The following is a 14,163-nucleotide window of genomic DNA, read 5'->3' on the forward strand; positions in this document are numbered from 1 at the left end:
CCACCGCGCCCGGCCTATAATTTTATTTTTTAAGATACGGTCTTGCTCTGTCACCCAGGTTGGAGCACAGTGGCATGATTAGGGCACACTGCAGCCTTGATCTGCTGGGCTCAAGTGATTCTCCCGCCTCAGCCTCACAAGTAGCTGGAACTACAAATGTGAACCACCATGCCTGGCTAGTTATTTTTGTATTTTCTGTAGAGATGGGATCTCACTTTGTTGCTCAGGTTGGTCTCGATCTCCTGAGCTCAAGCAATCTGCTTGCCTCAGCCTCTCAAAGTGCTGGGATTATGGACATGAGCCACTGCACCTGGCCTAGAATTTGATTTTTAACATACACCAATAAACAAAGCAAAGATGACACATTAACAGGTGGGGGATGGCTGTTTCCATGCATACAACCAAATATAGGGTATCTAGTAGTGGTTCTACATACACAACCAAATGCAATGAATCTGGGGGTAGAGGACGGCTCTTCCTAAGGCACACAACCAAATGCAATGAATGTCAGAATAAAAAAGAATTCAGTTTTTCAGGTAAGTAAACTAAACAAAAAGGTTTGCCAGTATAAGTGAACAAATTTTATATGTTTATCAACTGATCTGCTCCCATTTTGCCTTCTACCATAAATAAAAGCTCCCTGAGTCCTCCCCAGAAACTGAGCAGATGCTAGCGCCATGCTTGTACAGCCTGCAGAACTGTGAGGTAATTAAACGTCTTTTCTTTATAAATTAAAAAAAATAATTTAAGTTCAAGAGAGTGTCATTTATACAGAAACATGTATTACTCAGGCTAAGGCAACTTTCACTTAACTCCACAGTAGCTTTAAAAACCATTTTAAGTTTCCTAAGGAAAATGGATAATTATGATTAATGGTAGACACACAAATAATATAAAATAAATGGTATCAAACCTTATAAAAGGCCTGAAGATCTCCAATAGGAGGTGAAACTGTTAGATAATCTGGAAATTTATCTTGCAGGTGAGCGATGAGCATGCCAAACTGGGTCCCCCAATCTCCTACATGATTTAACCTAACACCAATCAGAGAATATAAAATCATTTTTTAAATAATAAAGATGGTTACGTTAAATGAGAGGAGCTATCCATTAGGAACCACTAACATTTACATGCCAGTACATCACCATTTAGTAATATCTGTTTACTTGGTTGTTTCTTCAACTGGTCTGCAAACTCCGTAAGAGATGAAAACTATGCCTGTTACACTGAGCTCTACATACTCAAGTAATAGAGGCTGCACATGGCGGGCATCCAGAATTTGCTGAATGAATGTGTTTTCTGTCAGCGGACTATAATCTGTTTATTTTGTAGCTAATTTAAACAATGACAGCTTGGCCAATGTTGGTTATTCCCACAATTTTATGAAAATTTAACATTTTAACCATTATCTTAGTATAATTTAGACCAATGGTTCCCAAATATCAATGGATTCTTGAAAATATATGTTGAGGCTGGGGGTGGTGGCTCACGCCTGTAATCTCAGCACTATGGGAGGTGGAGGCAGGCGGATCACTTGAGGTTAGGAGTTCGAGACTAGCCTGGCCAACATGGTGAAACCCCGTTTCTACTAAAAATACAAAAAATTAGCCAGGCGTGGTGGTGGGCGCCTATAGTCCCAGCTACTCAGGAGGATGAGGCAGGAGAATGGTGTGAACCCGGGAGGCAGAGCTTGCAGTGAGCCAAGATCATGCTACTGCACTCCAGCCTGGGCGACAGAGTGAGATTGCCTCAAAAAAAAAAAAAAAAAATACGTTGATCCTACTTACTTCTTTCCCTCTCTGCTTTTATCTAATCCAAACCACCAGATCATCTTTCAAGTGGATCATGATGATAGCCTCTCGACTTACTGTTTTCATTTTTCTGTTTTGTTTCTTGACACAGAGTCTTGCTCTGCTGCCCAGGCTGGAGTGCAGTAGCGCGATCTCAGCTCACTGCAATGTCTGCCTCCCAGGTCCAAACAATTCTCCTGCCTCAGCTTCCCAAGTAGCTAGGATTACAGGTGTGTGCCACATGCCCAGCTAATTTTTGTATTTTTAGTAGATATGGGGTTTCACTGTGTTGCCAGGTTGGTCTCAAACTCCTGACTTCGTGATCCATCCCCGCTTGGTCTCCCAAAGTGCTGGGATTACAGACATGAACCACTGCGCCCAGCCTAACACTTACTGTTATAGTCTCCTTTCTTTGCCTAGCTTCTTCACAGTAACTAACCACAGTAATCTTTTATTTGTATTATTTAAAAAATTTTTATTTCTTTAAAAATATAAAAAATAGAGACAGGTTCTCGCTATGTTGCCCAAGCTGGCCTAGAACTCCTGGCCTCTAGTGATCCTCCCACCTTGGCCTCCCAAAGTGCTGGGATTACAGGTGTGAGCCACAGTACCCAGACTAATCTTTAATTTGATCACCCTGCTTCACAAACTAAAACTCTCTAATAGCTTCCCAGGACACTTAGAATAAAATCTCAATTGCCTATCACGGCTTACAAGGCCCAAAATACCCTGTTCCTTTACTACTTCTCTCCCTACTAGGATATAAACCCCTTGCATACAAGAGGTCCTCAAGAAGCATTTGTAGAATGAATCAATGTGTTCTATCCTTGGTTCCACTAAGAGTCTTAAAAAAAAAAATAGTAAAAAAGGTTCAGAGGAGAGGCTTAGGACGTATTTTAAAAGTTTACTGGGTGATTGTAAAGAACTAAGCTGACCAACCACTGATTTAGTTGAACATTCTTTCTTAAGTGAGACATTTCATGTTCTACAGAATTTTCCAAACAAGAAAATAAGGAAAGAGTACAGTAAGCAAAGCAAGAGCACATACCTGAGCACATCATACCCAGCAAATTCAAAGAGGCGGCTTATACTCTCTCCTATGATAGTTGACCTCAGGTGGCCTACATGCATCTCTTTAGCTATATTAGGGGAGGAAAAGTCAACTATAACCTGGGGTAGACAAGAAGAGAAAGGCTGTTAAGAGGGGCAAAAACATAAAGAGAGAAAGATTTTTTTAAGGAGCATAAACATTTTGTTCTAATGCATTCATTAATAACACATCTAATAACAAACTCAGACTTAAACACTAATTTGGGTTGTAATTCAACCATGTTTGATTTTATGAAGGATCTGCTTGTGTGTGTATGTGTATATATATATTTCTTTAAAAATATATATATATATTTCTTTAAAAATATGTATACATATACACATACACACACACACACTTTTTTTTTTTTTGAGACAGAATCTTGCTCTGTCGCCCAGGCTGGAGTGCAGTGGCGCAATCTCGGCTCACTACAAGCTCTGCCTCCCAGGTTCATGCCATTCTCCTGCCTCAGCCTCCCAAGTAGCTGGGACTACAGGTACCCACCACCACACCTGGCTAATTTTTTGTATTTTTGATCCGCCCACCTCGGCCTCCCAAAGTGCTGGGATTACAGGCGTGAGCCACCGTGCCCGGCCCTGCTTATATATTTTTAACTGAAAAAGAATCAAACTCATTTATACATATTACCCACTCTATTTCAGTGTTATCTGTGTATCAATTGGCTACCTCAAATGCCTTGTGGAATTCAGTGGAAAAAAAAAAAAATCACACAACATGCTACACTCAGGAGAAAGGCTACTTCATAAATGTTCATAATCTCAAGTGTGAATGATTAAATTTCAATATAAAAAGTGAAATCCATTCCCAGTTTCAGCACTTTCCATGCAGTTCGTTTTTCTTTTTCTTTTTTAGAGATGAAGTCTCACTATATTGCCCAGGCTGAAGTGCAGTAGCTATTCACAGGTGCAATTGTAGCACACCTCAGCCTTGAATTTCTGGGCTCAAGTAATCCTCCTCCCTCAGTCTCCCTAGTAACTAAGACTATAGGCACATACCACCATGCTTGGTTCCATGCAGTTCTAAGATACTAATATATTAATAGAAGACAGTACATATACCTTTTTATTCTCTCCCACAGCAGGTAGTTGAACTCCATTAACTAGGAGACTGGTCAATTGTTCTGATACAAAATCCTTTCTTAAGTGGACATTAATAAAACCTAATGGATAGAAGAGAAAAAAATATCAGATAGTGTCTTATCTTGAATAATCGCTCACTCCTAAGGATTTGCTCCAGACGCTGACCTGGCTCTGGCAAAATTCTTCAGGATTCCAATACCAGTTGTAGCCTTGACTTAAGCTGTCTTGTAAGCTCCTGTCTCACCGTCTACTTCAAGCCTTCACCCTTCTCCTGAAACCTTCCTACTTAACTCAGGGCCCTTTCCCTTTCAGCCTCTCAAGAGAAAACAGAAGGCCCTTGTGCCAAAGACTTATCTGCCATTATCTATCCTCATTTTGCTGATGAAAAACTGAATCACAGAGAGGCAAAGTAACTCATTCAAGGTAAGGCAGCTAAAAGCGGTAGCTGAGTCTAGATTAACAATTTCCTATATCGCAATCCACAGTGCTTTCACCACCTTGTTCAGTATATAAATTTTAACCCTGTAATTAAAATGTGTGTTCTTTTTTAACTTCAAAAAGGACTCATCTTCAATACAACTATTAAGAAGGATAACATTATGTCATACCAGGACCAGCAATTTCAACTTTTTCAATACATTCATTGTCTGGGAGGTGTTTGGTAATGTTTTCAGCAATTTCTCTTGGATTAACTTTCTGTTCCTTGGTTTTGAGCATCTACAACACAATATAAAATGATTCATTACACAACAGATTTCAGCAAGTTACTCGGAAATGCACACCTGACAAGGCACGAGATGCATTTTACATTAAGAACCATCAAAAGGCAGAAGCAGAGAAGTCCAATCACATTATGAATGACAGATTAAAGTATGAATAGTGCCAAGAGGAATAGAAAAGTGCCCAAACTACATGATCTCTATTTCCAAATACGTTACACACATATACCTGGAACTTTTTTTTTTTTTTTGAGACGGAGTCTCGCACTGTCACCCAGGCTGGAGTGCAGTGGCATGATCTTGGTTCACTGCAACTCCTGCCCCTGGGTTCAAGCATTTCTCCTGCCTCAGCCTCCCTAGTAGCTGGGATTACAACAACTCAAACATTTTAATGATGACATAACAAAATCTACAGTTATGAAGCCTGGTTCCAGCATATTTACATTTCTAATTTTCAAGTCATGAAGGTGTGCAATATTCACACTTGAGAAATAAACAACACTATAAGACCTGAACTCTTCAGATTAACCCTTTCCAATTCAGCAAAGAAAGGAAAACAGAAAGACCCAAGCCAGATGCAGTTAACCACAAACACATCAGACAATGCAGCTATTTAAAACGGGAAACTCCTCTGCTTGAAGATGAATATATAACCCTGGCTCAAAGATCACAGTTACATCAAATATTTAATTGGGATGCCAACTGGTAAATGGCTTATTTTAATTTTTCACCTTCCAACACTCATCAACAACAGACAGCAATCCTGGACATAGCAGGAGGGAAATACCTAAACGAAAGAGTACCAATGACTGCCCTTAAATATTGAGAAGACATATAAAATTTAACCAAAACTTAAAAATTGTGCCTAAAAAAAAGTTAACACATATACCCCACCAACCTTTCTCAAGTTTTTCAAACTGTGGCAAATGTCCTTTTCACTAAGGACACAACTTGCAATAGTATTATTTCTGTAAATGGTAATGATGATAATAATACTTTAAAAAAACCAAATAACCAGGAGTCATGACAATACATCACCTGAGAAATACCCATAGCACTATTACACTGATAGTCTCCAAACTTGGGCTGCTGACTTGGTGTCACTAGCAGAGGAGGATTTTCCAAATCTGGATATGCAGCCTTAATTGCATGACCAAAGACCTCTTGTAGGCGGCTATTAATGTTAATCATATTTTTAGTTGGTTTGTTCCTTTCTGCCTGAAGACTCTGTAGGAAAAGAAGGGAAACATGTCAATAATATACTACACCATCATAATACAAGATTTCTCCAAGTATTCTGAGTATAAACCTTCAAACATCTTAAGAACCAAAAGAGAAAATGTACTCATAGTGTGAGGCCCTCACATCTGGGATTTGCTAAGACATGTAGCAGGACAAGTCCATCCCACTGCATCTAAGACATCCATGGGAAATGCCCTGAGGTCTTACTTTTTGCATTTGTTTTAGCAGAACAGAGACTGGGAGGAGGGAGTTAAAAGGGCTGACGGAAACCTTTTCTCAGCTTCTCCAAATCTGAGAAAATAATATAATTTCACAGCAAATACTGGAAGTGAAAACTCAATGGGAAAAAACAAATAAAAAAATACATGATGTCCATCAAAATGTTGACCTGTTCAAGGCATGAAATAAAAGGGAGCAAAGTAGGTAGTATCACTATACCAGAAAAGCCAGTAGTTCTGTTTTACTGTTATTAGACCTACTACCTCCTGTCTTTCCATGGAATATAGTCACTGAAGATGGCATATAATTCTATTACTGCACTTATCACACCCTCACAAAACTGTCTGTCTCCATCACTAGACTGCTGGATGCACAGAAAGTACTTAATTCATGGCTCTCTTCCCTGGCACCTAGCACTACTTGCCATACAGCAGTTTAGCAAAAAAGAAGAAGAAGAAGAAAAAAAAGGTCAATGAACACATATGCTTTTAATGGAAGATAAATATACTGCCTATACGCCTTTATGTTCATCAATTTTATGTTCACCAAAATGTTCATCACAATTTTATGCTCATAAAATTTATATTCATCAAAATGTCAACAGTATAAAATAATGACAACAATAACAAAAGTTAATATTTGAGTATGTAGTGTCAAGATTTGAACCAAATGCTTTATTTATATGCATTATCTTATTCCATCTACATAATAAAATTGAGTTTGTTACTATTACCACTATTTCTATGTGGGCTACAGATAAGTAACTTGCCAAAGACAAGACAGAATAAGTGGAAAAGGCCAGATTCAAACTCAGGTCTATTGGAATGGAGTCCAAGTTTTATGCTCCCCTCATCATCCCTCTCTATCATATGAAGAAATTATATTCTTCAATTCACTAAAAAACCTGATTTCAAGTTTGTAGCTAATCAATAATTGACTCCTCTCTGTGGTAACATACTTAAGGAAGATATGTTTTTACCAATCTAAAGATTTCCAACAGCAAATACCAAACTTACTTGGATATGATCCTTTTTCTTCTTTGTTGGGGGTAAGAGACAAGATCTCACTGTGCACTCTGCTGAGGCTGAAGTGCAGTGGCATGACACCTCACTGTAACCTTGAACTCCTGGGCTCAAGAGATCCTCCTGCCTTGGCCTCCCAAAGCATTGGGATTACAGGTGTGAGCCACCACACTTGGCCTAGATTATGATCTTATACCCAAAACCTCCTATAATAAATGTCAAATTTTTATTTTTATGGTTTTTTTTTTTTTTTTTTTTTTGAGACTGGGTCTCGCTCTGTTGCCCAGGCTGGAGTGCAGTGGCACGATTTTGGCTCAAGTCATGAAGGTGTGCCTCCTGGGTTTAAGTGATTCTCATGCCTCAGCCTCCCAAGCAGCTGGAATTATAGGCCAGCACCTCCATCCCTGGCTAATTTTTATATTTTTAGTAGAGACAGGGTTTTGCTATGTTGGCCGGGCTGGTCTCGCATACTGACTTCAGGTGATCCACCTGCTTCGGCCTCCCAAAGAGCTGGGATTGCAGGTGTGAACCACCGCACCTGGCCTCAATTTTTTATTTTTAAAGGATAGGAGTACCACTACGTACATATGTATGTGTGTGTACCTACACACACGAAATCTGTGCTTAGTTTTGGCACTATGCAAATTACTATCTGATTATAATCAACAAGTTGTCTCTACCAGTGTCATATGTGATGCTTTCAAGTCAGAGCATGTGGCCAAAGTGAACCAGGGTGAGACGACAGGGTGAATGACCATCACACACAGTACTTTATTACTCTGTGGTTTTTAGTTCTGCTGTGTACCTTGTGTTCAGTTGCTCATTCAGTAGGGCAAAGTATCTGTCAAAGAACCAATATGCCTTCCACAATACACTAAGAGCATTCTCCTATCTATATGAGAGCTAATCTGCATTATAGAAAAATGTGTAGTAGAATATGCTGTCCTTCTATCCCAGCTACTTGGGAGGCTGAGGTGGGAGGATTAATTGAGGTGAGGAGTTCCAGAAAATACTGTACTTCCTTTTGTATCTTTTCCCTTATAGTCTCTAGCATATATTAGACATTTAATAATACTTTTGAATTAAAATAAATATAATAGAATTAAACATATATAAGTGCAGAATAAATGACATAACGAGAAAGGTGAGATTCTTTTTGGAAGATTCTATGGAAAAGGAATTTTGTGATTTTAGAAGACTCAAAGACAAGCACAGATTACATATAGGTAGTATGAGACTCCAGCCTAGCAGACCACATACAGGTAATATGGATGCTGGGGGGGTGGCTCACGCCTGTAATCCCAGCACTTTGGGAAGCCGAGATGGGCAGATCACCCGAGGTCGGGAGTTTGAAACCAGCCTGACCAACATGGAGAAACCCTGTCTCTATTAAAAATACAAAATTAACCAGGTGTGGTGGTGCATGCCTGTAGTCCCAGCTACACAGGAGGCTGAGGCAGGAGAATCACTTGAACCCGGGAGGCAGAGGCTGCGGTGAGCCGAGATCGTGCCATTGTACTCCAGCCTGGGCAACAAGAGTGAGACTCTGTCTCAAAAAAATAAAAAAATAAAAATAGGTAATATGAGAGACGTCATGGGAGTGGGGCAGATAGAGTCTAAGTTGAGTAAATGGAATCAATCAGCTTTGGGAAAAGGATGTAATGCTAGCGCAGTTTGTCTGAGAGTAATATATACACACGGGAGAATTGTTATGAGAATGAGGTCAACACTCTGGGATATGTCATCACCAAATATTAGAGGCAGACCAAAAAACTGCAGCAAGTTCTTTTTTTTTTTTTGAGACGGAGTCTTGCTCTGTTGCCCAGGCTGAAGTGTAGTGGCATGATCTCAGCTCCGCCTCCTGGGTTCACACCATTCTCCTGTTTCAGCCTCCCAAGTAGCTGGGACTACAGGTGCCTGCCACAACGCCTGGCTAATTTTTTGCAGTTTTTAGTAGAGATGGGGTTTCGCCATGTTAGCCAGGATGGTCTCAATATCCTGACCTCGTGATCCGCCTGCCTCAGCCTCCCAAAGTGCTGGGATTACAAGAGTGAGCCACTGCGCCCAGCGGCAAGTTCATTTTTTTAAAACAAAATTGATAAACACTGTTAAATTATGAGACCATTAAATAAATATAGCACAAGCTTCACGGGAAAAAAAAAGTTTTGAAATACCAGGTGGAAAAAAACCCAAATGATTATGTAAGATACAAAAATAAAACTGTAAAATAACCAACTTAGGGCAGAGAAAATATGTAGGTCTATTTTCAAATATTTCCTTTATGATAGAGGCAATGATTTAAAAATCAAATGTTTTTTTTAAAAAAGGCATGGGCATAAACTGTTGAAAGAAACGCCTCAACCTTGCTGGGTACAGTGGGTCATACTTGTAATTCCAACACTTTGGGAGGCCAAGACAGGGAGGGTTGCTTGAGGCCAGGAATTCTGAGGCCAGGCTGGTCAACACAGCAAGACCCCATCTCTATTTTTTTTTTTTTTTTTTTGAGACGGAGTCTCGCTCTGTTACCCGGGCTGGAGTGCAGTGGCCAGATCTCAGCTCACTGCAAGCTCCGCCTCCCGGGTTCACGCCATTCTCCTGCCTCAGCCTCCCGAGTAGCTGGGACTACAGGCGCCCACCACCTCGCCCGGCTAGTTTTTGTATTTTTTAGTAGAGACGGGGTTTCACCGTGTTAGCCAGGATGGTCTCGATCTCCTGACCTCATGATCCGCCCGTCTCGGCCTCCCAAAGTGCTGGGATTACAGGCTTGAGCCACCGTGCCCGGCCGACCCCATCTCTATTAAAAAAAAAAAAAAAAAATTAGCTGGATGTGGTGGCACACACCTGTAGTCCCAGCCACTTAGGAGGCTGCGGTGGGATGACTGCTTAAGCCTGAAGGTTGAGGCTGCACTGAGCTGTGATCATGCCACCACACACTGGCCTGAGTGACAGACACCCTGTCTCAAAAAATAATAAATAAATTTTTAAAAAGAAATGCTTCACCCTACCTAAATCCTACTTTAAGTTAGCCAAATAGTTAGCAGGATGAAACGTTTCAAAGAGTCCTGAAGGACAGGACAACACCAACTTCTCACTATTTGCACTAACTACCTCAGTCCTAAGTTGTCTAATGCAGGGAAAAGAATAGGGTTTCTATGCTTCTTTTTCCAAATTCCATAGGATATACTTCCAGAATCTTTGGTAACAAAGGCTTTAAAAAAGGTATAATAATTCAAACTGGAGGATAAAACTGGAACCCAAAGTACTCACCTTTTGAAGAATATTCAGTCGATACTTTAATTTTAAATTTTCTTCTTGTAACTGCTCCAAATTTGGAGAAGCTTCTAAACAGCCACAGTTTTTCAACCGGTCAATTTCAGCAGTCAGAGATTTAATCTCTTCTTCCTATGGGAAAAAAAAGCACTTTTTTCAGTCCATAAACTTACTTCCACATTTCCCCTCTCTAGCAAGGCATGGCATAGACCATGGGAATCATTAATGTTCCCTTTGATGAGCTGTGTTTTTTTCTCCTCTGAGACTTTTGCTGACGTTAGCATATTATCCTTAATAAGAAAATACTAGCCAGGCATGGTGGCTCACGCCTGTAATCCCAGCATTTTGGGAGGCCTAGGCAGGCGGATCACTTAAGGTCAAGAGTTCAAGACCAGCGTGGCCAACATAGCGAAATGCCGTCTCTGCTAAAAATACAAAAATTAGCTAGGCATGGTGGTGCATGTCTGTAATCCCAGCTACTTGGATAGCTGAGGCAGGAGAATTGCCTGAATCCTGGAGGTGGAGGTTGCAGTGAGCCAAGATCATGCCACTGCATTCCAGCCTGCTTGACAGAGCAAGACTCTTGTCTCCAAAAAAAAAAAAAAGAAAGAAAGAAAGAAAAAGAAAAAGAAAATATTAAGCACACACACATGTGTGTTGGGAGACCGGAATAGGAGTAAGTATATAATGGGATGTCTCATATCCTTAGTTTTTTTCTTTGGCTCGATAAGACACTCTGACTTAGCAAGAGTACTTAGTTAAGTTTCAGGTTGACCAACCTGCTTTTATTCCCAAATCTTATCACTTGGGACTCTTAAAAAACCAAATGTCTTTTGTCACATTCAAAATAGCTCCAGGGTCTGCCTTTCACCCTTTCTAGGACTAAATAATTTGCCCATTTCTTCCTATTTCCAGTGTGTCAGGTCCTACACTAGACCAGACCAGGCTTTGTACTTTAATACCTAAAACTAAAGACATGTCAATTCAGAAAGAAAGAAAGCTTCCAACTTAACTGCAAAACTCAGGGGAAGATTCCTCACCTGCAATTTCAGATTACTTACTGGGAGACAGCTACAGCCAAAACCAAAATGCCATAAATGAGCATACAGTATGTTCCAGGAGCTGAGCTTAACACTTTTCAGAAATTACCTTCATGATTATCACAACCCAGTGAGGCAGTCCTTATAACTTCATACCGATAAACACATTGCTCAGAAATGTGAAGAGCTTGCCAATTTACTCGACTAACTTGTACTCTGTGACTGCTGATTAAGTATAAAGCTGTAACAGGATACAGTGCTGTGAACTATCTTCCTACCATCCCTCCCCATCTGGGCATAAAAGGTAATGGTATTGTTCCGCTGTCACTTTTATACGGTGTGGCTGCTCCTTCCCGACCAATGTTGAGGGCATAGCGCAAACTCCGTTGGTCTGATAGTAAATCACCCCATGGGCTTACTAGGAATCCTCTCGCTCAGTAACCCGGAAAGAACTGCGGCTGAGCTGCAAACCAAGACCCAGAGCTCTGAACGTATTCCCTCCCGCCTTGTCTATCTCCCCGCATCCCCTGAGAAAGCACGTGTGTATGCAGAAGAGGTGGATTGTGGGGAAGTGATTGTTCTGAACATGCCAGGCTCCAGCCCACCGAAGACGCTGGCTTGGGGGAGGCCTGGGAGAGTGTGGGGACCTTCCATTACGCTGAAAATCACAGTCACACGGGCTTTGGAATGATGGGTGCTTCCTCTCCCAACCCTTCCTGCTCCCACAGGGACCCTGCCGCCCCACTCTGAGAGGACCAAGATGGTCCTCGTCTAGCTGTCCCGCCCCCGAAGCCGCTTGGGCAGAAGCCAGAGCCTGCTCCATCTCTTTCAGGCTTTCCCGCCGGTCTCTTGCGTGCAAACCTGCTGCAGCAGCCGCGCGGAGCACTGAGAAACCAGTCCGTCCATCCTCCCGTCAGCGTCTCACTCGCCAAGTGGACGGAAGCGGAAACTGTCAGTCTCTCCCGGAAGCGGAAACCCCCTCCGGACCGCTGTCCCGTCGGACTGAGTGCTGGCGCCTCTGCTGCCTCCTGGCGGGATCCAAGAGACACTGCGGGGAGAACTCGCGAGGATAGCGTCCAGGAGCTAGGCTGCAGCTCAGGGATATTTGGGCGAGGGGAGAGGAATTGAGCAGAGACGAACCAGAGCTGCACTGTGCTTGGATAGACTAGGACAAGCACTGACCTAGAGCTTCTGGCTGTCAAAGGCCTCACTTTGCCCCTCTGTGAAATGGGCACAAAACTAACAAATCCGTTCATTTGTTCAACAAGCATTTATTGTGTACTTTAAAATGCCAGACACTATTCTAGGCTCTGGGGGCAGAGAGAAAACAAAACAGACAAGATCTCCCCTCTCACGGCAGATACATTTTAGAATGGAGAGATAAAATAGACCAAAAAAGGCAATAAATCTCAGGTAGTTTTAATGACTAGGAAGGCAATGTGATACAGTGACTTGGGTCAGAGAAGACATCTCTAAGCAAGTGACATTTAAGTTAAAATCTTATTTATTTTTCCAGTTTTATTGAGGTATAACTGACGAATAAAGATTGCACATCATAACGATGTGCAATGTAATGTTTTGATATATGTATACATTCTGAAATGATTACCACAATCAAAATAATTAACATAACCTTCATCTCATACAGTTATCATTTGCATGTGTGTGTGTGTGTGTCTGCATGTCTGTGTGTGTGGTGTGAACATTTAGGATTTATTCTCATCCTGGGAAACAGCTAAGACCCCCTCTCTACAAAAAAATGGAAAAATAGCCGGGCATGGTGGCATGTGCCTGTAGTCCGTGATATATGGGAGGTTGAGGTGGGAGGATCACTTGAGCCCAAAAATTTGAGGCTGCAGTGAGCCATGATCATGTCACTGTACTCCTGTCTGGGTGACAGAGTGAGACCTTTTCTCTCTATTAAAAAAAAAAAAAAAAAAAAACTGCAAGTATACAATATACATTACATCTCTAGAATTTATTCATCCTGCCTAACTGAAACTTCGTAACTTTGAGCAACATCTCCCATCTTTCCTACCTCCACAGCCCTGACAACCACCATTCTATGCTCTGCTTCTATGAATCTGAATTTTTTAGATTACTCATATACATGAGCTAATGTAGTATTTGTCTTTCTGTGCCTGGCTTATTGCACCAACATAATGCTCTCTGGGTTCATCTATGTTGTCACCCATAACAGAGTTTTCTTTTGTAAGGCTGAATAATATTTCATTTTATATCTATTAAGTTAAAATTATAAACAGCAAACCTGGGATATATGTTCTAAGAGGACAGGGACCTTAATTATCTTGTTCACTCTTCTCTATGACTCCAGAACTTAGAAAGTAGCACTCTCTAAACATTTTCACTTCTGTGCCTCATAAAAGTATTTTAAAAATTCTTATCCCAGTGTATACTTTTAAAAGTTGACATCAGGCTATGCACAGTGGCACATGTCTGGAATCCTAGCACTTTGGGAGGCTGAGGCAGGCAGATTGTTTGAGCCCAGGAGTCCAAGATCAGCCTGGGGAAAATGGTGAAACATCGTCTCTACCCAAACCTAACAAAAACAAGAAATGGAGAAAGGATTCCCTATTTAATAAATGGTGCTGGGAAAACTGGCTAGCCATAAGTAGAAAGCTGAAACTGGATCCCTTGCTTACACCTTATG

At 41.2% G+C, this 14,163-nt stretch overlaps 2 protein-coding genes across 2 annotated transcripts in view; one reads left to right on the top strand and one right to left on the bottom strand.

Moving 5' to 3' along the window:
* PANK3 (pantothenate kinase 3) overlaps positions 1-4,354 on the top strand; it is a 92,026-nt gene extending 87,672 nt beyond the window's left edge. Inside the window, exon 10 of the transcript XR_012090792.1 lies at positions 4,293-4,354. The gene's annotated coding sequence lies outside the window, so the exon portion shown is untranslated. The remainder of the gene's footprint in view (positions 1-4,292) is intronic.
* Positions 1-12,476, bottom strand: part of RARS1 (arginyl-tRNA synthetase 1) — a 36,867-nt gene extending 24,391 nt beyond the window's left edge. Inside the window, exons 1-7 of the mRNA XM_008015256.3 lie at positions 12,354-12,476; positions 10,450-10,584; positions 5,738-5,926; positions 4,589-4,697; positions 3,960-4,060; positions 2,839-2,960; positions 914-1,034 (exon numbers count right to left, since the gene is read on the bottom strand). Coding sequence (XP_008013447.1) covers positions 914-1,034; positions 2,839-2,960; positions 3,960-4,060; positions 4,589-4,697; positions 5,738-5,926; positions 10,450-10,584; positions 12,354-12,398 — 822 coding nt within the window. The 5' untranslated portion in view covers positions 12,399-12,476. The remainder of the gene's footprint in view (positions 1-913; positions 1,035-2,838; positions 2,961-3,959; positions 4,061-4,588; positions 4,698-5,737; positions 5,927-10,449; positions 10,585-12,353) is intronic.
* Between the last annotated feature and the right edge of the window lie 1,687 nt (positions 12,477-14,163).

The sequence above is a fragment of the Chlorocebus sabaeus genome, chromosome 23 (genome assembly GCF_047675955.1).
Source record: "Chlorocebus sabaeus isolate Y175 chromosome 23, mChlSab1.0.hap1, whole genome shotgun sequence".
NCBI classification, from domain to species: Eukaryota; Metazoa; Chordata; class Mammalia; order Primates; family Cercopithecidae; genus Chlorocebus; species Chlorocebus sabaeus.